This window comes from Pholcus phalangioides, unplaced genomic scaffold, assembly GCF_987345545.1.
Source record: "Pholcus phalangioides strain wild (caught in Gottingen) unplaced genomic scaffold, Ppha-v1.0 ptg000002l_1, whole genome shotgun sequence".
NCBI classification, from domain to species: Eukaryota; Metazoa; Arthropoda; class Arachnida; order Araneae; family Pholcidae; genus Pholcus; species Pholcus phalangioides.
In genome coordinates, this window is record NW_028301595.1 from 17,318,521 (window position 1) to 17,341,748 (window position 23,228).

At 33.6% G+C, this 23,228-nt stretch overlaps 1 protein-coding gene across 1 annotated transcript in view; it reads right to left on the bottom strand.

The window, feature by feature from the left end:
• Positions 1-1,607: 1,607 nt before the first annotated feature.
• Positions 1,608-23,228, bottom strand: part of Sec24CD (COPII coat complex component secretory 24CD) — a 41,180-nt gene continuing 19,559 nt past the window's right edge. The window contains exons 7-22 of the mRNA XM_089239309.1: positions 22,479-22,617; positions 19,698-19,813; positions 19,473-19,597; positions 18,626-18,704; positions 18,130-18,242; positions 16,632-16,725; positions 15,753-15,869; positions 13,734-13,904; positions 10,910-11,006; positions 10,472-10,756; positions 10,138-10,332; positions 6,409-6,518; positions 5,612-5,699; positions 4,213-4,316; positions 3,513-3,602; positions 1,608-2,358 (exon numbers count right to left, since the gene is read on the bottom strand). Of these exons, the coding sequence (XP_089095435.1) occupies positions 2,218-2,358; positions 3,513-3,602; positions 4,213-4,316; positions 5,612-5,699; positions 6,409-6,518; positions 10,138-10,332; positions 10,472-10,756; positions 10,910-11,006; positions 13,734-13,904; positions 15,753-15,869; positions 16,632-16,725; positions 18,130-18,242; positions 18,626-18,704; positions 19,473-19,597; positions 19,698-19,813; positions 22,479-22,617 (2,064 nt within the window). The 3' untranslated portion in view covers positions 1,608-2,217. The remainder of the gene's footprint in view (positions 2,359-3,512; positions 3,603-4,212; positions 4,317-5,611; positions 5,700-6,408; positions 6,519-10,137; positions 10,333-10,471; positions 10,757-10,909; positions 11,007-13,733; positions 13,905-15,752; positions 15,870-16,631; positions 16,726-18,129; positions 18,243-18,625; positions 18,705-19,472; positions 19,598-19,697; positions 19,814-22,478; positions 22,618-23,228) is intronic.

The window sequence follows — 23,228 nt, forward strand, 5'->3', positions numbered from 1 at the left end:
CATGTTTTTACGAACTAATCTTCCGGTCCCAAACAATATAGTATTCCTTTAAAGGTCTTTCCCATTTATGAACTTTTGAGTTTACTAATTATTTTTTCCAAGTCCTTAGAAGTTAAAAAAAAATGAGCATAGACTTTATGTATTGCTTAACCATGCATGTACCTCGTACACATTCTTCTGCAGAACTTCTAACAAATCAACACATGCCGAAATGTGTGTTCTAAGCATATGTGTGAGCTCCTAACATATTTATGTTGCTAGAGTTATGCTTGTTTTGCATTTTTGCTGGTGCTTGCCATCTGTCTCCCATATTTTGAAGTGAAGACGATAAATGCTTGAAATTTCAAGTTATGTAAGTGCCATGTTGAAGGTCTGCCTGCTCTTTTATGAGCTCACTGGAGCCTGAAAGCAGATTCAGGTACCCACACAGTACATGCCTTCACTCGTGCAAGAACAACACAACCAAAATTCATTCGATCTTCAAGCTGCTTGTACAATAGAAATGAGTTCACAAAATTCTCTATCAGACGCTCAAACATACTTGTACAAAAAGATCAAACACTGCACAGAAGCCACCTTCATCGTCAGAACATCAATCAAGCATCTTCATCACTTATATGTGTGTGGAAAGAATTCTGTCTCCTAAAATCTGGAAGATGAAGTAAAAATCAGGGAGACTGGACAGCTATGCCATGCACACAGGTGGCAATACTTCCAATTTACCTGGAAGTCTTCAGATTTTTCAGTCTTATTAAAATCTTTCAGTTGCAAATCAGATTCTTCAGATTTTCCATACCTTTATAGAAAAATCTCTAGAAGTCCTAAAATTGTGATTCGTTGGAATGGAAAAATCCCTAAAGAAAATACTCTTTCAATCCTTGCAATAATTCCAGGCTGACCACATTTTCTCAAGAAAAATATGGGAAACCAGGATTTCAGGTGTGAGAAAGTGGTAATTGTATCCAAATATGATGCCAAAAGCAAGCAAAGTTGTCAATTATTGCTAAAAAAAATCAAGATGGTGAAGAATGTGTCCCGGAAAACAGGATATATATATATTTATAATGTCACCTAATGCTATCCTACAAAAAAGTCCTTGGGTTATCCCTTTTATAAGTGACATGTTTTCTTTCATGCCAAATGTGCCATCACATGATAAACTACAGATTTTTTCAAGTCTATGAAGTGGCACCTATGCATGCATGTAAAAAAGTACTTTTATGCACCAAACCAGCTCCACTGTGTCTGGTAATTTCTCATTTAAAAGCATTCCCCACTGTCAAAGACAGTATATCCAGGCCCGTAGATAGAAATTTCCTTCGGGGGAGGGACAAGTGATAGAATAGATTTGGCCATCTTTTTCCTTTTTCACACATTTCAGGAGAACCAGACCCCCCAAGTTCTCCTCCCTACTACAGCCTTGAGCATATCACCCGCACAATCTTCCCTTCCAACTTCATAAAAAAAGTCGTTTTTTTTTCATGCTGTTGTATAGATCAGAGTTTAATTCATTCTGTTCGAAAAAAAAAATACAATGCATTTGAAAGGCGCATGAATAATAAACACATCATTTAAATTTCAACGTAAAAAAAAAAAATAACAATGCATTCAGAAAAAAATATATTCTAATTAACATAAATGTTTATGTCCACAGAAAAATGATAATATTCCTGCTTCGGTTAACTTGGGTTTGCGTTTTTTTCTCTTCTAAAATATTTATAAACCTGTTTCTCGAAAGGTAAACAATGAGGAAAAAATATTTCCAAACAACAATAAAAAATTTATCGGGCAAATAATACGAGGATATGTACATTTCTTTTTGCTCCAAATCATAAAAAAAGGGGTCCAGCCATCTTTTCTTTTGTACATGAAAACAAAGATTTTTCTTTTTTGATAATCGGTAATATATATATAACAGCATAATTACACCGTAATAATGATTAAAGTTAAAGAGTAAGCTGAAAACAGTCAAAAAATATATATATTATGCTTACACATCGTGATAATATTTTCTTTTTAGTCCCATAAAAAGCCTTTATTTGTAATCCTAAAGAAGTTCCGTTTTTTTTTCTCTTTGTTTCTCACTCATCCATTCACGCAATTTTTTTCTCCTCGATATTTTACATCCTTTTCACAATAAATAGTACTTTATTTTTTTAATAGTACCCTTTTCGCTTGATTTTGAATTTTTTTTTTGACACTGGGTCATCATCCTCTTCAAGTTAGTAGCGTGCGAATTTCTTTGTGTAAATGGCACAAGAAGTCCACGTAAGAGGCACTGCCTTCTGAAGTATGATCCTCTACAAGCATCTGACGGAAGAGTACTTCAGCTTTATCTCCTTGTCTTACTATGATGAGCTGGGAAAAAAAAAATTAACATACTTCAGTGCGAAAGACAGAGCACATACAGAAATGAACTGAAAACATTTTATCTGTACGAGCGGGAATAAGTCTTTCATTTTTTATAGTTGTACTTCAAACAATATCTATATACAGGGTTATTACTCTATTCCCCTTGCCACATTTTACTGGCAAACTGTTGATCCTAGAGGCATAATTCCAATTAAGAAAATTATCCGATAATAGCAGTGGTCCAAATTATAGGGGGTTGTGCCCACCCCATAGAAATTATGCATAAATACGCAGACTCTCAATAATACGGTCGTGCGTTAATTCGGCTCATCCAGTAATCCAGTATGGCTTTCAAGCATTTGAAAGAAAAAAAACATCATTGCGCAGAAAAGTTTATAGTATTTAAATGGGATTTTCTAACTGACTTTAAGTAATCCAGCGCACCCAACTTTAGAGGCACAAATGTGGCCTATCTCCGTTAAAAAATCTCGCCACAGACAGCAATAGGCCTACAATAGTATACTATTCAATCATTACACTTCATGCACAGATAGAAAAGTTGATGGCAGATGGCAGCACTACACATAACAAACATTACACAGAAACAAACTTCACAGAGAAGGTTCGCAACACACACACATTCCAACATGCACCAATTCGTTAGAAGTACAGCAGAGGAATGTGGACAGGGTTTATTAGTAATCCACCACACACTGGTCTGATATGTGCCAGATTAGCGAGAGTCTACTGTAAAAAACTATTGCTACTAATCGCAAAACATACAGGAATGAAAAGACTCTGTAGGCAAATTAAAATATAAGAGTAAAATGATTTATATCATGGTGATTGCTGTTTTCAGTATCCATGTTGAATCATTCAAAGTGTACATTTAAAGAAGCTCACAATCAGTTAAAATTTGATTCATGGAACTTTTCTAAGGACATTGGTATGGCTTATTATATTATTATAAGCTGCAGGAGCTTCGCATTTGTCGTGGTCCATTGCAATTGGAACCAGTACCCGCTGAAACAAATGTCACACAGCCAGTGATGTCAATGAAAAACCCATAACTGACAGCTGATTGACAGCTTGTACACTCACATGATGGAACAAATACACATTCAGATAATCAAATCTAGGGATTTATCATTTTCTCTCACCTTCATATGCCTTTGCCTTTCGTTCTGAACTCGATCAACCAGGGAGTGAACTGCTTTTGAAAGAGGTGTGTCTAGTTCCAAAATCTGCGTCTGAAAAAAATATTTATAATTACAATTACAAGACGGTTTTTTTTTTTAGCTCATGTTTTTATAAAAAAGCTACAAAAACACATAAAAATATTCACTCTTTTTTTTTAAAGATAGAATATTTTATCACAACACATCGTCACTTAAAAATGAAAACCTTGTGTATACATAAAAAAATTCCCACCTTTACAGAAAGAGCAAAAAGGATGGGACGTCCCATTGAATATCACACAAAAGGTTTGTTTTCTTCTCTATAGAGAGCAGATAGTTGCCGATTTTTTTTCTTTAAAGCTGTAATAAGTGAGATATGTTTTCAGTGTAACACTGTCAAAAAAACTATTTTCGAAAAAAATTGATGTACAAGGTTTTCATTATAAGGTAACGATGTAGTGAAATGTCCACATAATAATTTTCAAAGGAAGTGCTGATTGTCACAGATGGAACAATAACACAAGATCACCCAAAATTCTTTAAGAAGCAAACGTAGTTCACAGCTAATTTAAAAATTTTTAAATTGAAAGTTTTACGGTAAGTAATTACTAAAGTGATGAACAAAAATTCATTTTTTTTAAAACTCAATTATATTGTATATCCAAATCAAAATGATCCTCACTTTTTCTATGTCTATTCGAGCAGGTGTCTGTACTCCAAAAACATCTTGAAGCCAATCTGGATTCACAGCCATACCGATCCAAAGAAACATTATAAGGCCATTTTCTAAAAAAAAATTTATTAGTAACTTTAACATAAGTGAACATTAACATAAATAGAACATAAAAAAAACTTGATGCAGCAGTATTTTTCAGAACAAAGGTAGTAAACAGTTTTTCTTTTTGACTGAACATGTTCTTTTGCTGCAGAGTCACTTAAAGAGTTATTTCGAGTCCATTATTCAAACTTTCATTCCGGAAAGAGAAAATGCTAAGAAAAAGATCACCGGTAAGTTAATTGGGAGGATACTCTTCTCTTTAGTGCTAGAGTTATTGTGTTTTTCAGATTCACTGCAGGTTGTAATGCAGCCAACTACTTGGAACTAATTTTTTTATCAGGAACTGGTGATTAACGCAGTGCTGTGTGCCTGTGTGAATTAATCTTAAATTGTGTGTATATGTCCCATCCCCCTTTCACTAAAATTCTGCTTGTACATAGAGTAGAACAACATGATTCAATTAAATGCATTTATCAAAACAGTGTATGATATAGTAAAAATGAACAAATGTGTTTCGTAATGTTTAACAAAATTTGGATAACAAACTCGAGAAGAGAAAAAGATACACAAAAAGAAAATTATGTGAAGTTTATGCCAAAAAGAATAAATTTATAAAGCACCACAAAAGAATATTTCGTTTTTATATTATGCTTCAAATTTTGTCAGTGATTCTTTCACAAACCATTTTCAGAAATATTTGCACGAAAATATCTACCTAAAAGTTAATTTTCAATAGTTTTTCATTATGTGAGGTGAGAATATTCTCCTGGATGTAAAAATTGGACAATAATCGAGAATATTAATTTTTCTTATAAATAATTTAAAAAATTGTACTAATTTTGTCATATATTATGGAATATAGCTCAAGTTTCATCGTCGGAAACATTTAAAACGAAACAATTTTTGGCACAATCACCTCATAATGGCAACTTTTAGTTTGAGAATATTCTCCGTCATAGTGAGAGGTTTCAGAAGTTTTTGTTTTCAAAATTTTAAACCAAAGTTTATTGACAAAGGAAGCTATTGTTATAATCACCTTCATCCCAAGAAGATACAGAACTGTTGTTTTCTTCAATGTACATACACTTAATTTTTTTTATATCACATATTTCTTTGCAAGTTGTGCAATTTAGCCATGTTGGTTGCAATTTCTAGAAGAACTACTATTATAAATTACTGGAGAATATTCTTACAAAAAAATAAGAATTATTTTTAAGTTATTTATAATAGTAATTCCAGTAAATTTCTCAAGATTATTCTTGAGAATTTTTTATATCTATTCTTTATCAAATAAAAATAATACCTATTAAGTAAACACCATAATCTTTGATTTTTTCAATGGAACATCTTATTGCAACTGGTAATTCTTTTGAATCTGGAGAGACATCATGCTAAAAAAAAGTTTGATTGCAGAGAAGTCAGTATTTGGCCTTTGAACATGTAAAAATTATGTAGAAATTGATTACTGAAAAATGATACATCATTATTCAACTGAACTCGGAATAAAAATGAATATTTTTAAAGAAAAAATATGTCTACATTAAAAAAAATATCATTCAGAACTTTTTTGTCAATAACTCAAACATGTTTTTAATCAAGGAGAAAAAACTTGAGATCAACAGAGTTTCATAATTTTCAAAATGAATTTGAAAAAAATATAAAAATTTCAATATTTTCAGGTGGGGGGGAGGGAGGGAGAAGATAATCCAGGTGTCAACCCTTCTGTGCAGATCTCAGTACGTGGTATGTCTGCCTGAAATCAGGCAGTAAAAAATTTCACTGCCTGATTATTTTTTAAAATAATCACAGTAATATTTTTATTCCATACAATAGCCATTTTGCTATAATATAACCCTTTTTTACAATTTTAGAATTAAAATTGAAAAAAGATATAAATTATTTTCACCAGAGCTGCACAAAGTTTGATTGAAAAAAAAAATTAAATATCCTGAATAGGGCCTTGGCATTTAAATTTCTGAACTAGCTTGAATGGTTAAGGTGAAATATTGGCATTAGTGGAAAATCCTTCCAAGAGATCAAATTAAATTGAATTTATGTAGGAATCGGGAAACTGACGAATGGCATGTGGATCCAACTTACATTTACTAATGGTAGTAACCTTGGATAAAGATATGCAGCAGAGGACTCGATATCCATACTATTCAAAGCTAACATAACAAAGCTCCGGTCATCTGTAGAAATATCTTGACCTGAAACCATACAATTCTGTTTAGAATAAATTCATTTCAAAGGTTTGAATTTAAAAATTATTAACTAACTTAGCATGCAAAGCACAATATGTAGTATACATGAAAATAGTCAATACATTCAAAAAGTTCTGAGACATATTTTAATACGAAAGAATGAATACAGATACAAACCTGTTCATTTGATGTTTCCTTCCAAGTAATTACCCTGTGCAATTATGTATTTTTGCCATTGTTGATATAAAGATGTAAATGCAGATAGCAAGCCTTTTTTTTGTCACATCCTCCAATGCCTTCATCGCTGCACTACTTCAGAACTTGCGAATTGTTGCCCATTAAGCAAACTTTTTATCAGAGGGGACAGGAAAAAGTCACATAGGACAAGATCAGGGAAATAAGCTGGTTGTGAAAGTATCAGGATGTCATGTTTTGACGGGTAATCTGACACCAGGAGGGTTTGTGTCTCAGAATCATGCAGACGTTTAGTCTGTATAGTTCTGTGAGACACAAGCAACCAGATCTTTAGAAGTCCAAGTCATGGTGCTCCATCACCATAATACGTTTTCTCACAGGGCTCTCCTGGCATCGGAATACCTGTCAAAACATAACATCCCAACATTTCTGCAACCAGCTTATCTTCCCCCCCTCCCCCAACCCATGATTTTGCCCCATGTGAATTTCCTTTCTCCTCGGACAAAGAATTTGCTTAATAAGCAACAATTCACAGGTTTCAAAGAGGAGCAGTGAAAAGGAATGAAGGCACAGGAGGATGTGATGAAAAAAAAAGGCTCTCTTTCAATCTGCATTTACATCTTTGTATGAACAATGGCAGGGACTACCCTGTGTATTTCTGCCATTCCTATTTTCCCTGCCATTGTTCATACAAAGATGTAAATGGAAGGAAATGCCAAATAAATACAGTCTTAGTCTCACAAAGTCCACCCTTAAAAATTACATTATTGAAGAAACAAAAAGGAATCAAGATCTCGCCCTCTTTTTATTCGAACATTGAACAATTAAAACATGTTTTTGATAGAAATGAAAAATATCAAATTGATATTTAAAAAACAAACCACTTTGAGTGAAAATAACATGTCACAAAAGTCTACATACATGGGTGAAAAGTTTTTTAATATGCACAATTTTTTCATTTGAATTAAAAATCAATATTTTGTAGGACCTCCATTTGATTCAATAACAGCATTCAACCTCCTGGGTGTGGACTGAACTAGGTTTTCTGTTATATCCGCTGTAATTTTGAACCACTCTTTCAACAATGTCTGTTTCAAAAATGCTTTGTTGGTAACACTATACTTGCGAACTCTTCTCTCATGTTCATCCCATAAGTGTTCGATGGGATTCAAGTCAGGTGACTGGGGGAGGTGAATGAAGCTGTCTAGGTACCTTGTAAAGGAGCCATTCCTTCAATCTTTGCAGTATGCTTTGAATCATTATCCTGTTGGAAGATCCATTGGCTTCAGAGACATAATTTATCGACAGATGCTTGCAAATTATCTTGCAGTATCTAGAGGTATTTGGTATTTATGGTGGAGATTTAGAGGTTTTCTTCTCGAAACTCATTCATGAAATTCTTTCGATTGGAGAATTAGTCTGACAGTTTCATTATGCACAGTGTTGTTGGTCATTGATGCAATATGCTGCATCAATTTGGGAGCGGATCATTTTGGATTCGACTTGACTTTATTAACAATCGATCATACATCTCAATTACTCAAAATCCTTGGACGACCACTGCGAGGTTTATTAAACACATTTCTGGTTGATTCATAATTTCTGACAATGGATTGTGGACACTGGAACAGCTTTTCCCAATAATTTTCGAAATCTCACCATAAGATTTTCTTTCTGTTCGCAATTTTATCTGAGACCCTGTTACGTTTCTTATGGCAACAGAAATCTCTCTCCACGGAGCCATTTTAACATCAAAACAAAGGCAATACAAGCACAGAATTCTGCTTTTTCATTTGGAGCAATATTTCTTCCTTCCCTCTCAAATACTACCAACAATTCTATGTGACGCAACAGAAATGTATTTACTGTATGTAGATTTTTGTGAGGTTTTCTATCAAATTTGCATATTCTTGTAAATTTATTCCATATTTGTCCTTTACAGTGATAAAATTTTGTTCCACTTTTGATAAAGTTGTGAAAATAATAGGTTATTAAATGTACGATTCCTTCAGAAGTACCATTTTCAAGGGTGTATGTAGACTTTTGTGACTGACAGTAGGTTCTACCAGTATTCATTATTCCATAATGAAATAAGTCTTGGAACTTTTTGAACATAGTATATGATAGTCTCTATACAGGGTGTCCTGTAAGTGCTAGCAGGACTCATCAACTGTTTGTCGTAGAGGAACGATTCCAATTTAAAAAATGCTCAACAGGCATTCGATATTACCCTGTACTAGTTTTGAGAGTGAAAATACAGTGTATGACAAGATAAAAAAATCTAAATTTTTACATGGTCAACCTGTGCTCTGACTCCCAATTAGATAGTTGTTGCCCTGTCTTTCCTGATGCCAACAAAAAAATTTCCACGTTTAAGCACAATATTCACAGAAATATTGAAATTCGAAAAACGGAGGAAATTTCAGAAAGAACAGCATTAAATGCAGAAAAACCGTTTACAGAAATTAAGGCAGTGCTAACACTTACAGGACACCATGAATAATGAATCCACTGTATAAAGGAAATTTTTAGGAATGTTTGCTCTCATTTCCATTAATTTACACTAAATTAAAGCCATTTTTCTATAAAATATTTTTTGATGGAACAAAGCATCTTGATTATAAGGAGACCCCCGACTGTATATATTAAATGGGTGTTATATTTTTTATTACAACCAATATAAATCATGATATAATTTTATCGAAAAATGAAAACGTTCAACAAATAATTTTTTTTTTGCAACTTAGAATCAAGATCACATTTCCAAGCCTACAATAAACTTTCATCTACAACTGCAGCAGACCCTCATTTATCCAGAACTCTGCTAACTGATGTCAGTTTTCTCAGTAAGAGGAAGAGAGATTCTTTTAGAGATGGGAAAATTACTGCTGAAATCCAAGGTTTTCTTACAGGTGAAAATAAAGCCTCTGCAATCACAACCAATAACAGTTGAAAGAAAGGATGCAGTGCCCATTTTTGGTATCAGTTTATTTTATTTTCAATACTTCCCTCACAGTAGTAGCTGGCATCACCAGGGCGTGTCTAAATCGTATTGCTGGATACAGAATTATGATTTCTTTCTAGTCACAAGTCAATTTTATCCTTTCTGAAGTCCAAGACTTTTCAACAGCTCACCTACCAATGATCACAATGTGTGCTTACTTGTTTTTCAGCCTGAAAATAGCTCCACCTCTTCAGAGGTGAAATGGTAGCAAATTACTTCTTTGGTGATAGATAAGGGTTGTGTGGGGTTTGAAAGAACAGAACAAAACCAAAAAAAAAGCATGTGACCATTAGTGTCCCAAAACGATAAAAACATCAGTTTGCAGCCCACAAGAAAGTCGCCATCTCACATATCTGACCCACAAATTGCAAAGGTTGTGCCCCCCGATATAGAATATATTTTGAAGAGATAGATAATAAAACATACCTCCAGCGATAGCATCACATTTAATAAGGCAGTTGATGTACAGTGGAAGGAGTTTCATACATTCTGGCAGTATCAGCTGGCCAGCAGAAGATCTATTTGCACAATTCTTTCTATAGCAGGCCAATATTTGAGCGCTCCTGGAGATAAAATGGTCTTTAACATGACGAGGGTTATGCTCCATTATCATCTGTATAGCTGCAAGAAAATAAAAAATCAAACAAATTATATAATACACTAGATCAATAGACGCTTAACAAAAAAAAAACTCTTATACAAAAAGTTTTTTTCTTTATAGAAATGACAACAAATAACAAGGAAACACATTTTCTCTTACCCTCTTTTGAAAACACATTCATGATTGCGTCAAGTTCACAATTCCTGAAGAGATCAGCCATCTGGGCACTTGTGTTGAGGGCAAGATTGTGAATTCGAAGTCTTCGTTGACCACTGCAGCTTGTATATAGAACAGCTGCCTGTATATAAGCACCATCTTCTTCACCGAGTTTGTCATCGTATTTGATCTCGACAGCAATAGCTTTATCACAATCGATTGCAGCAACTTCCATGTCTGTTGTGTTGGACATGTAGAAATTGCCATAGAATTCAGTAGGCCTTATTCCTAAGTAAAAAGGTTTAAAAAAATATATATTCAAATGCAAAGGTGAATGAAAGATACATAAAAATGAGAATTTTGTTTGAATGGCGATTTAACAAAAAAAAAGTTTAAAATAAGTGTCTAATATAATTGCAATAAAACAAATTTTCTTATTACCTGTGCTGGTTCGCACTCGTATGATGCTATCAAATGCAATAGGTTTGCTGACATCTTTTTTCAAGTCTTCTAAAAATCGTTGTCCATCTATGTCGCCCTACAGAATTAAAAAGTATAATTTCATTCAATTCATGGAGGAAGAAAATACAAAGTGGGCAAAAGTCTGTAGAAACTTTAAAAAATTCATAAAAACCAGAAAAATAACCAAAATAAAAAACGGTTTGCAGGGTTAGCATCGCTAGGTCAAGACAGAAAAAAAAAACCCCTAAAAAACCAGCCGATAAGTGCTGATGTACACAAGTCAAAGAAAAGATATGCAAATAACGAACAGAATGAATCCAAATAGTTTATTATAGCAGTATCTGTTCCACATGACCACCACCACAGGGAATAACACATTGCAGGCAAGTCACAAATCCAGCAAAGGAAGAGTGCAGCAGGTCTGGATGTATACATGACACCTCTTGGTGGATCGCATCTTTCAGTTCCGACAGACTGGATGGACCAGATTGATACACTTTTCTTTGACTTGTGTATGTCAGCACCACCTATGGGCTGTTTTTTGAGGGGTTTTTTTCCTGTTTTAAAAATATTCCCATGGCCTAGTAATGCCAAACTTGTAAAGTGTTTTTTATTTGGGTTATTTTTCCGGTTTTTATGCATTTTTAAAGTTTGTACAGACTTTTTGCCCACTCTATAATACACACTAGAACTGTGGTAATTCGAAAACCTGATTAATCTGAACAGCTCTTGAAAAAAAGATGTACACAAAAAAGTTGAAGAATCGACCAATAAAAAAACACAATGCTAATAAATTCTGCATTATGACACGTTACATTTTAGATATGGATAATGAATACATCAAATGATACCTCATAATAATGAATTGACACACATAGGTATAGTTTTCTTCAAAAAAATCTTTTGTTTTCATTTGAAGAAGCAACACATATCTAGCGAGCAATACACTTCATAGTCATTGCCTCAAACACATGATACATGCAGGGGTTGCATTGTCATGCTGCTACACGCATGGAAGGGCAGTTTCTGAATGAGCCTTTGGTGGGGGAACATCATAATCTAACCCAGTAGTTCTCGATATTTTGCCACACACACACACAGCTCCTTTCCTATGACATTTATCCATGACCAGGGCACATGCAGGATCAACCTTTGGAGGGGCACAAACATTTTCTTCAAGAAAATTTTGAGTTATACCACCCTTCAAAAAGCATTTACATTAACAGAAATTGGTTAATATAGCATGCAAAACTGTATTTTCTTACGATATTTTAATTTTTTCACTGAAATATAATTTTTTTTCTCTTAATCTTTGGTCGGCATGGGGGGTTTCCCTCTGCTTCCCTTGCAACAAGGGATTTCATTGGATGCTTTTGTTCTTTCTTTATTATTATCTAAAGCAAGTCTTGGCCGTAATTTTTCCCAGGGTTTCTTTAGAAAGGTTTCAGTCACGTTTTTCCATGCTTCTGCAGGCCATAATCGAAGCAACATTTTTTGTACACCTGTTTCATGTTTTGTAAAGCCACATTTTGAGTCATTGGACCATTTGCTTCAGCCAATGCACCACCGAGGATCAATTTGGACCATCAGCTCATTTTGGTCCATTGACTGAAGCAAAGACTTTGGAAAGTAAAAAAATTGCTTCAATTTCCTGCAGTTGTTTGTCATTTGGAAAACAGAATTATCTAATCTATATATATCTTTTATTTCATCCATATAGGGTTACTCACTATTATTACAGTTACAAAAAACCATGTTTTAAAGGCAGGTGCACGCCTGAACACACACATACACAAACCCCAGTTATTTGAACTTTTCGCTAATCTGGAGAGGTCCCGGTCCCAATTAGTTCAGATTGGCGGGGTTCTGCTGAACATATAGATGGACACAAAATAGAACAAACTTAATTCAAGTAAAAAAAAATTTTTAATTCAAAAAAAAAATCTTTGATAAATAATCTGACGTAATTGGGAAGGGCTTCCATCATTAAATTCAGGATAACTGAACGTACAGTCAAGTGCCCATACTTGAGACTCTGGCCTAACTTGGGACAATTTGGGACTTTTTGTTTTAATATGTTGGTAGCCCAACAGTTGTTGCAGATTACGTTTAAAGTAGGTGATCATGTTTGTTTGTCGTTGTGTTAACATTACATGATAGTTTCTGTAGTGTAGAACGTGTTTAGGGTAAGAAAAAGTTATTTATGTGTTTTCCTGAAAAAATTAACAATGTTTTTAATGAACTACTAAGGTTTGTACTACAGCTATGTTAAGATATGGGGTTTTTCTGATTGAGGGCAATGTTAGATAATGTCTACCCCTATAAAATGCCAGATCTTTTTTATCGCCATTATTGTTAATTACAGCCTGGCTTGAGCACTAAAATTTGTCTGAAAAGGTATATCAGGTAGGGCACAGTAATTTTTAGGTGAAATAAAAAATAAGGAAGTTAATACAGGCTCATGCTGGTTCAATTTATTGTTAATATTCTGAAATAAGATGCAAGTAATGACATACAGGTAATATTTCCTCAGATTGTTCCTAAATTTCTAAATTGATCCTCCATGAATCAAAAAAATTTGGCACCTGTTATATAAATTAAAGTTACACTATTTTCTCCTCACTTATATACAATGGAGCTCTGATATAACGCCACCATCCATCGCACAGAGTTCTAGCAGTACAATGAGTTTGGCACTATAACAAATCAGTTTAATCCATTGTAACCACTATACAGAGTGATCTTTACTAAACTCACACAAAGCATTAATGTCAAAAAAATAACAATAGAAAAAAAAACTAACCTGAAAGTATGTGTATTTATAAAGCTGACCACCTGTCAACCTGCAGACTTGCCCTAAAGTGGCAATGTCTATATAAGCATTGGGAAAGAGGAAAAGATCGACACAACAACCAGCGGCAACACATTCTTGACCCAGGTCATTATAAAACTTGGTTTGAGGAGTTAAAATTGTCTGGAAAAAAAAGAAAAAGAATTAGAATTGTATATTTTTTTTACAGATTTTTGACACAGAAGACGTGGAAATAAAAAATGAAATGTTTTATTTAGTACTGGTTAGAGAGGAAAAAACCATACTGATTTTGTTATTTAACTATCCCAAGTTCTGTCACTCAATCACATTGCTTTGTCACAGTAATTCTTATGCACACGAGAAACTAATTACAATGGGACACAGTTTTGAGCCAATTTAGACTAGTTACACTTCCATGCCACTCCTGAGATTCTAAGCCTGACCTGTCAAGCCTGAAATAGGTGCACTAATTGCAGCTGCTAGGTCCACTTATTTCAGTCACTCGACAATCATACTAGTCTTTGTATTGCCGTTCCTGAAATAAGGAACTACACACATGGCAGTAAAAATATCTTGAACTTCAAAATTATTTCAGCCATCTTCTGAAATGGTCTAGAACTCTCATTCAAAAAATTTGAATACAGCGAAAAATTCAAAATTTGATTTCAGATTTGTATTATATTTCAATGAAAACATCATTTTACAAATTTTAAACAAGTGCAACAGATTCTACAATAGTTTGTATATGAATATATCACAAAAAAAAAAAATTATACACTAAAAAAGTAAAAACAATGCATTTTCCCAAAAAATCATAAAATTAAAATACTTTTGAACTTGATTCAAAAAATTATAATAAACTGAAAAAAAAGGGTATAGGGTCTCAAACAATACAGAAGCATTCAATATTTGTAGGAATCCCCCCCCCCCTTTTGCCTTAATAACATCTCATAAATGATTTAGCATATTATTGACTAGTTCTTTTAGTCATTGCTAGAGATATTGGCCCACACAGACTTCAAAGTAGACAAAAGTTCTTTCTTGTTCTTTGAGCAGGTGAATTGCTGCAGGTGTCTCTTCATGATGGCCCACAGATTTCCTATTGAGTTCAAATCGGGTGAATTTGCAGGTCAGGGAAGCCCTTTCATTTTATTTTCTTTAAGCCAAATTTTTGTAGTCCTTAAAGTATGACTATAGATGCAGAATCTTGTTGGAAAGTGAGACTTCAAATAAGTCTTCGGATGATGGTGGAATGAAATGGTCTAAGACCTCTTGGTATACACTGTCTTGTACACATTCAAAATGCAAAGCTTTCTTGGCGGCCCCAGCACTCATGCAACTAAAACCTTCTTGCTAACAGGTATTTATAGTAGTAGCACATGCACAATTAAAAATTTTATGCTAATTTTGCATTCATTGACAACCAATAAGAAATTCACAAATATTCTAATATTGTAAGTTTTTTTCCTCCTTCTAGAGTATTCTAATTTTATGAATAGTTACTTTTTTGTAAATATTCTATACTGATTTTGAGTGAAGAGTTGTTTAATGGCCAAGTCTTTCAGAGCATGGCCATTTTTTTTTACATTCATTTACACTTTAATTTTCAAGATATCATTTATTTTAACATTATTCATTTATCACTATATTCTAGTTTTTTTGAATGGGAATTGTATACAAGTAAATCATTTGTACAAACTACAATATTAATACTCAATATGCAACAAGTAATTGTGGTCTGTTATTCAATTTTTGAATATAATGTCACCTATGAAGCTGTAGCTCAAAATGCAAGGCAAAACTGCTCTCTTTGCATTCACAGAATTACAAAGTTCAAATGAAACTTTCAAAGAAACTATTATTTCTGCATACTTTTTTTTGTACAATATATTTTCAAAATATGCAAACTCAAGTTGACTTTTAATGGTTGAAGATTACATTGTTATTTATCAATTACATCCCCATCTCAGCTATTACAAACACACTTAAAATGATAGACCAAAAACTCACCTTTTCTTTTTCTGACCCCAGAAGTTTTCTATCATCTCTGTTTCTCAACTTCCCTGGGGCTTCTGCTATAGGCAATGTTGTATGAAATACAAACAGTTTTCCTGCGCAATCAGCCGCCTAAAGGAATAAATAAATTTTGTGAATATTTTAAAAATTATAATGAATTGCTATAGTAATAAATCAATGTATCGTATTTACCGACATTAACCAGCATACTGTGAAAATCGGGGAACACCAGTTTTTTGGTAATCAGAATCTGATCTATTCCTGACATGCCAGGAAAAGCAAGGTTCAATAAGGATCACATGATATATTCAAAAGGCTGATATCAATGTGTTAAATACTGAATAAATTTATTGGAATAAAATAATCATTTTTAGAGTTCTGTGTTTAGTCCAGGAATTTCATAATGATACTGAAAATTAAGCAATTATTTATTGCTCTAACCTAATTATTGCCAGTCTAATATGAAATACAGATATTATGTTTTGCATGGGTTCTTTTTTTGCATGACCAGGGATTGAAAAAATATGCTGTTGTTTTTATATTACATACAATATCATGTTTTTCAGTAGGATTCTTTGCAGCTGTGGTAGTTCAGTGGTCATCATAGTGACAGACTTGCATTACGAAGTCCAAACCACACTGGCGCCACAGTGGTGGTAAACTCTCAAAATGCAGAGAACACATGATTCAAATCAGCCAATACAATAGATTTTTAGAGTACAGATATTTAAAAATTACCCAGAATCTTTGACTCAAATCTCCCAACATGCTGGTGTCCCTTGTTTTTTTCCATGCTGGTCAATGCGGGTACAGAATTGAACTCTTTTCAATGTTCTGTAAAGCTGGGGAAAGAAAATAAAACTAGCACTGTACCTTCAAAGCTTCCAGGCCAGCTTGAATTGCAGAACCAAGAACAGTTTCAGTTTCTCTGCTATCTGAAAACATCTCTGGTATTTGCCGCAACAAACTGCAAAATAAATAAAAAAAACATTTTTTTTTTCTTGTCCCTTGCAACAGTTCAATGAATAAAAAAAACAGAAGAGGAAAGAATGGAAAACCTGCTCCTACATCTTTTTCCCCTTAATTTCCTCTATATGAACAATAGCAGCAGTTTTGCAAATTAATCTCTTACTTTAAAAAACTGTACATCGTCCAAATTTGTTGCAAGAAGTCTGTGCGCAAAAAGGTTAAACAAACCATTGTTAAACTAGATATAACCCACCAAATATTTGTCTTGTAGTCTTTTCCTTAGCTACTCTTAACACATAATTCCCAAGTTTTATTTTGGCATATTTTCTCTAATAGCTCACTTATATTGCTCATGAACAACAATATTTGTAGGTATTGATCTCATAATGAACCAGAGAGAGAAAAAAAGGCCACTTCCTCCCCCACCCCAATTTTTGTCTGCTAACACAAATTTTCATACAGGGAAAAAAATTCATACAAGCGTGGAATATACACAGAGTACTTTTTAATTGGATTTTGGGACACTGGGACTGTACAAAAAGTTAATTTTTCTATTTTAATAAGTACAGCCCCTTGCCATATGAATCAGTTATTTGAGGTATATATGTTATTTGGATACTTTTTCTTAATTGTAAATATGCCTCTAGGATGTCAATGGTTTAAACTGCAAAGTATTGCCAATAATTGTGTGTGATGATAGCTATACGCCCTGTATAGGAGGTGATTCAAAACTCAACGTACAAACTTTTAGGGGAGGTAGAAAACACAAAAACAAAACAGAATCAATTTTTTTTTTTTTTGTGCATAACTGTGGATGGTAAGAACTTTGAGCAATTGCTGTAGGAAAAAAACTTAGCATGTGCATGTACCATCCTCGCATAGAGTATTGCTAAATAGTTTTTCTACCCATTATTGGCTTGTCATTTCTGCATCTTCATTTATCCTCCAGCTGATCAGGCTGGGGTTTTGTCATACATTACTATGCGATTCTGTTTTGTTTTCTACCTCCCCTAAAAGTTTGTACATTGTTTTGTATCACCCTGTATACAGAGGTTCAACTTGAGCATTCTCCAACTACCTTGTAAGATTTAAGTTGCAAGAAAAAAAATATCTTGCTAAAAATACACAAGCCCTTGAGCAAATATTTACCTAATTAGCATGGGAGAAAAGGGGTACTCATTCAGATATTTGACTGGAATTGGGGGGGGGGGAAGAATTTATGCATTCCAGCTTCTTTTGCAAATTTTCTCCAGCAAAAATTTTGAAATGCTTAAAGATCCTGCTTTGGGGGTAACAAATATTGAGACAGACTATCCACCTTCAAAAACCTATCCAAGAAAATGTCTTAGCTATTGAAACCTATAAATGTCAGTGGCTAATGGATCTATGTAAACATTTTTACCTCTCTACCATCGCACCAGCCATTGCATAATCAACAAGAAAACCATTGAGGAGGGGCATAAACATGTCTTGAACATCAGAAACAACCATCATCTGTGGTGAGGTCAAGCCATCCTACACAAAAAGTAAAGATAACATGATCATATTGTTGTACATTAGAAATAATAAAAGAAAACTTGAAACTACTTGAGAAATAATTGCAAACCGCAATTAAATTTTTTTAATTTTAAAACTTTAAAATTACATTTTAAAACATGTGTATCATGAAAAAGAAGCATACAAATGATTAATGTTATAATTGATTATTGATATGATAAGCTCCTAAATTATTAAAAATGTTTTTGAAAAAAAAAACACACACACACATTCTCAAAAAATAATTTCAATTGAAATTCACAGTTAAACTCTTCTATTATTGTGAAATACACAGGTTTGCTCATTTTAGCAAGACTTCAATTTCAAAAACAAACATATACATATTCAAAAGATATCCTTACCCTGACATTATAGAAATGCACGACATTGCTGTAAGTGATAAAACCAACTTTTATTTTTGGGGGTAGCTCCTCCATTTCCCTGAAACATAATATTAAATATAGTAAAACATTGTCTAAAAATTAAATGATGCTGATACAAACAAGTAGAAATAATATATTTTGAGCATAAACTTTTATACTTTTGAAGAAATAGTGAGAAAATTTAACGGCTCCGATACCATGCACCATAACCATTTCAAACCTGAACCTTTATTTTTCGAAATTTTCAAGATATTTCTGCATTTTTGCTCAAAAAACATAAATTTCATGTAATGACATTTATATTTTTTATAATGTAAAACATAAATGGCAGCAAATCTTTTTTTCCAAATTCCTTTTTTTTTTTGTGCAGAAATAATTCCCTCCCTTCAAATTGCTTCAGCCAAAACGATGTAGGATATATTCATCTTTGCATATAATTTTTTCCAGAATTTTATTGCTAGATTTTATGCAAAAATTCACACTTTTCCCGGATGCACATTCTTCTGGAAGCCATCTTAAACCCCCCCCCCCCCCGAGTGTTCATTTGTAAGTGCTGCCCTCTGATGAGAGCCCCCAAAGTTCATATATATATATTCACCATATTTCTAAATCAAAACTCTTACACAATCCTTTAAGTTGAGCTTAACTCTACGGTTTGAAAAAAGTAAAAAAAAAAAATCCACAGTGAGAAAAAGCAACCTGCACATTTGTGCATGCAGGCTCTGAAAGGGATAAGACATCAATACATACAATAAAACATTGTCTTCTGAAAACAAGATTCATGATATTTAGAGTGAAATATTTGCAGTGAATACAAGTACTTTACTTTGGTAAGCTTGCTAAGATTGATTTCATGTTCTCGCAAAGCAGCTTGAGCATACCATTTCTGACACTGTTGTAAGACACATCTATAACAAAGATAAATGCTGGGCAATTTGGAAACGTAGAATTCTATAACAAAAAATAAAATTTAATGATTGTATGCTTTCTTTGAGATAACAGACAAGTATATGAACAAAAGCTTGAAATATTTTTTTTCAAATTTACTAACTTTGCAGTACTCCTTGGTAGCAATGAATTCATATGATCCTAGGCACAGTTCCGGTCGCTGATATTTGTCGACTCTTTCTCCCATGTGATCCAAATGAGCAAAGTATTCAGGTGGTACTAGAATGAGAAAACGTATTAAACTTATGGAAAAATACACTGACGATGCAGCTGTAATTAAATTTATGCGAAGCAAAGATCAATTAAAAATAGAAGATCAAATCACTTAGCATTAGTAGCTGTATGTTAAATGTTTTCATTCTAATTCCATTCTCTCTGCAGTAATTTCTACAGGATTTATATATACATTTTTATTTTAAAAAATCCCTTCCTTCCTCAAAAAAAAAGTTTTTCAAATATTTTTCTGAAATTTCACGTTTGATCAGTTTTGTGGCATTATCGTGATTCTCTGGAAAAGGGGTAAATCCTCCTGATTTTAGGTTTTCCTACAGTAATTCTTGAAGTACTGAGTTTTAGGTTAGTAATTTTCTCTAGCTATAACACTTGTATAGTGATCCTTTTGCTGATTTCTACTACTAATTCTTACACTGAATCCAATATGTGTGTGTGTGTGATCACATCTTTTCGAATAAACTGAAATTTGATGTTTGCTCATACTTTAACCTTTACAGCGGCAATCCCGAGATATCTCGTCTAACTTTATCAGCTTTATTTTGGCAATCCTAAAATATCTTGGGTTCTTAAAACCCTCTCATTTCTGCATTGACGAGTCCAGATATTGTTGTAAAGTTTTCTTCTCCTGATAGCATATTTTTCTTTCCCCCCCCCCCATCATATCAATTAACTACCCGTCGGCGGAGTAAGCTTTTGTTCAAAGTCTGGTAACAGAAGGGGAGAGAAAGGCTCGTTTTTCCTTTCCCTTCAAGCTAGTTAAATGATTAAGCATACATAAATAACAGAAAATGAGTTTTTTTTTTCTCTTCCTTGTTTTATTATTATTTTGTGTTGGAGGTAAAGCATTTATCACCTGAAACAATCAAAAAAATATACATTCTTGAAAATAGGTGGCAATTTCCAGAAGGTTTAGTGATTTCCACTGTGGCAGTTGATCATTGATCATTTTTGTCGCACCACGGTCATTTTCTGCACACGACGGCTAATTAGACCGGGACCTAAAATTTATTGCCAATTCCAAACGGCAGGCTTGTTTTTTATACTCATTGAGAGGTTGGTGCGCTAACCCCTCGATGGGGGGACTAATTGCCTGAGCAATTTTTTCCTGCAGTCTTGTCGCCGTTTTTGTTGTACCCCCGTGTCAGGAAAGTTTTCTGACAAGGACGAACCGGGAACTAAACATCCTTCGGTACTTTAGGCGATTATCTTATCGACCTGGGCTACCGCGCCCCCACTGTGGCAGTTATAATGCGCATCAGGGAAATTTCAAAAATCAATTATAGGGAATTTCCATACCCCCAGAACTCCCGCAGTGGCCTTTCTGACCTGTTTCAAAAATACATGATACAAATGTAAATGTTGATTCATTTTTGGGTTAAAACATGTGCCATAAGAACTAATGTTGCCCGTCTAGAAATATTGTCGTGGGTGAGTGTGTAGGGGGGTGTCAACACCGGAGCTGCCACCCCACCCAACTCTGAAAAAATATTTTAATACTTTTCAAGTTTATATTGTGTTATTCAATGATTTCAAAAATTTTGAAACATCAATCATCACAACTAGCAAAGTGACACCCCCTTCGACTCAAGGGTTCTGATAAGGCAAAACAATGAAGGTTTACTAGGGATGCCAGACTTTCCATTTTTAAAGTATTCAATAAAACAAATGGGGAAGGGTACGTTCATTGCATGTATGTTCATGAATTATTGAGGGCAGGCACACTTAACAAGAATTATTCGGGGATAAAGTGACCTGAATCTTTAGATTTCCACTCTTATCCCAGCTGGAGCAGTCAAGTTTGTTTGAAAACAATACTAACTTTATTGGCAAAAAAAAACATGAGATGTTGTTACAATTTTGTTACCCTGTTTTCAAGTTTTAGCAACAGGCAAACCATTTTATTTCTCATATAGTTGCATAATGTTGTAAAAGTAGCTGTCTTATACACAAGTAAAGGATCCTCAGTTATGCTCTCTTCTATACTGATTTTTACAAAGGGTTCTGCAGTATAATGTGTATACAATCCTTGATGTGGACAGCGTTTTATTAAATTTTGTATTCAGCATTCTTGGCTGTGTGCAGTCACGAAGTGCAAAACTCAGAGAAAACACTATTTATGACTGCATGCACATGTTAATACTTTTGTGACCCATTTTCAACCAAGTATCTATAAGACAAAAAATAGATCATTTCTCTACCACCTTTTAGAAATTATCCCATATTTTTTTGAACACTCTTAAAATCTGTTTAAACAAGAAAATTTTCAACTGCGGTCAAAATGACATTGCTCTGTAATCCTAGGTAGAAGTTGGAATAAAAAAAAATCAATGCAATGACTTGGAAAAAAAAATGTGTCCCAAGATTTTTTTCACCAAATAAGGAAATGTCAAGGAGTGAAATTGCCAAATTTTTAAAAATAAAGATTTAGTGGATGATCAAAGTTCAGAAAGCAGTCAGAATGACAATTCTGCAGTTATAGTGTTGGCAGGGTTCCCAGCAAAATCTGTTTAAATACTTTGACTGTGAACATGATGTAACAAACAAAAAAAAATTGGTTCAATTTTTTGAAAATATTTTAATCAGGTTTTATCCTTTGATATGAAAAATATGTAACATGACTGCATTTGATGCAAGGCATATAAAAACATACCTTCGGTAGTTGCTTTGCAAAATATACACTGAAATCTTCTGCCACCATCTATGAACTGCATATATGGACACATATATGCTTTGCAACGTATACATCTCACAGGACCACTGTCTATCACTTCTGATATCGGTGGAGGATTCTAGCAAAAAAAAGGAAAATTATACCATAAAAATCTGTTAGCCTCTTTTTCCACAGAAAAATAATCAAAAATATATACATTTGACAATGTTTTCAAAAAACTGAGCAGAATGCTAGTAACACAGAAAAGTCTCTGCCAATAAATATTTTTGTTCAAGAACAGCTTTGCATAACTTTAGCATATGCATCAATAAATTAACTACTACTAACTACCATACATGCACTTTGTACACATTCCTGTGTGGAATTTCTAACAAACCTGTGCATGCTGGAATGTGTGTTCTGAGTGTATGCATGGCCCTACAGTATTTAGGTCCAAGAAACATATGTTACTAAACAGCACAAAAGTTGTATGCTTTCGTGTTGCTAAGAAACATGTATCTCAGGCCTTGCATCATTAGAGTTGTGCTTGTTACATGTCTTCCATATTTTGAAGTAAAGATGTTAAATAATTGAATTTTTAGGTTATGTATCAGGTTGTAGGTCTGCCTGCATAAATAAACAAACTGCAGCACACATTGACTCATATTTTATAGTCACTATATAAAAAAATAGCCTTCACAAAAAAAAAAGAAACATGACCAACAAATTTATAAGTACTACACCTCAAAC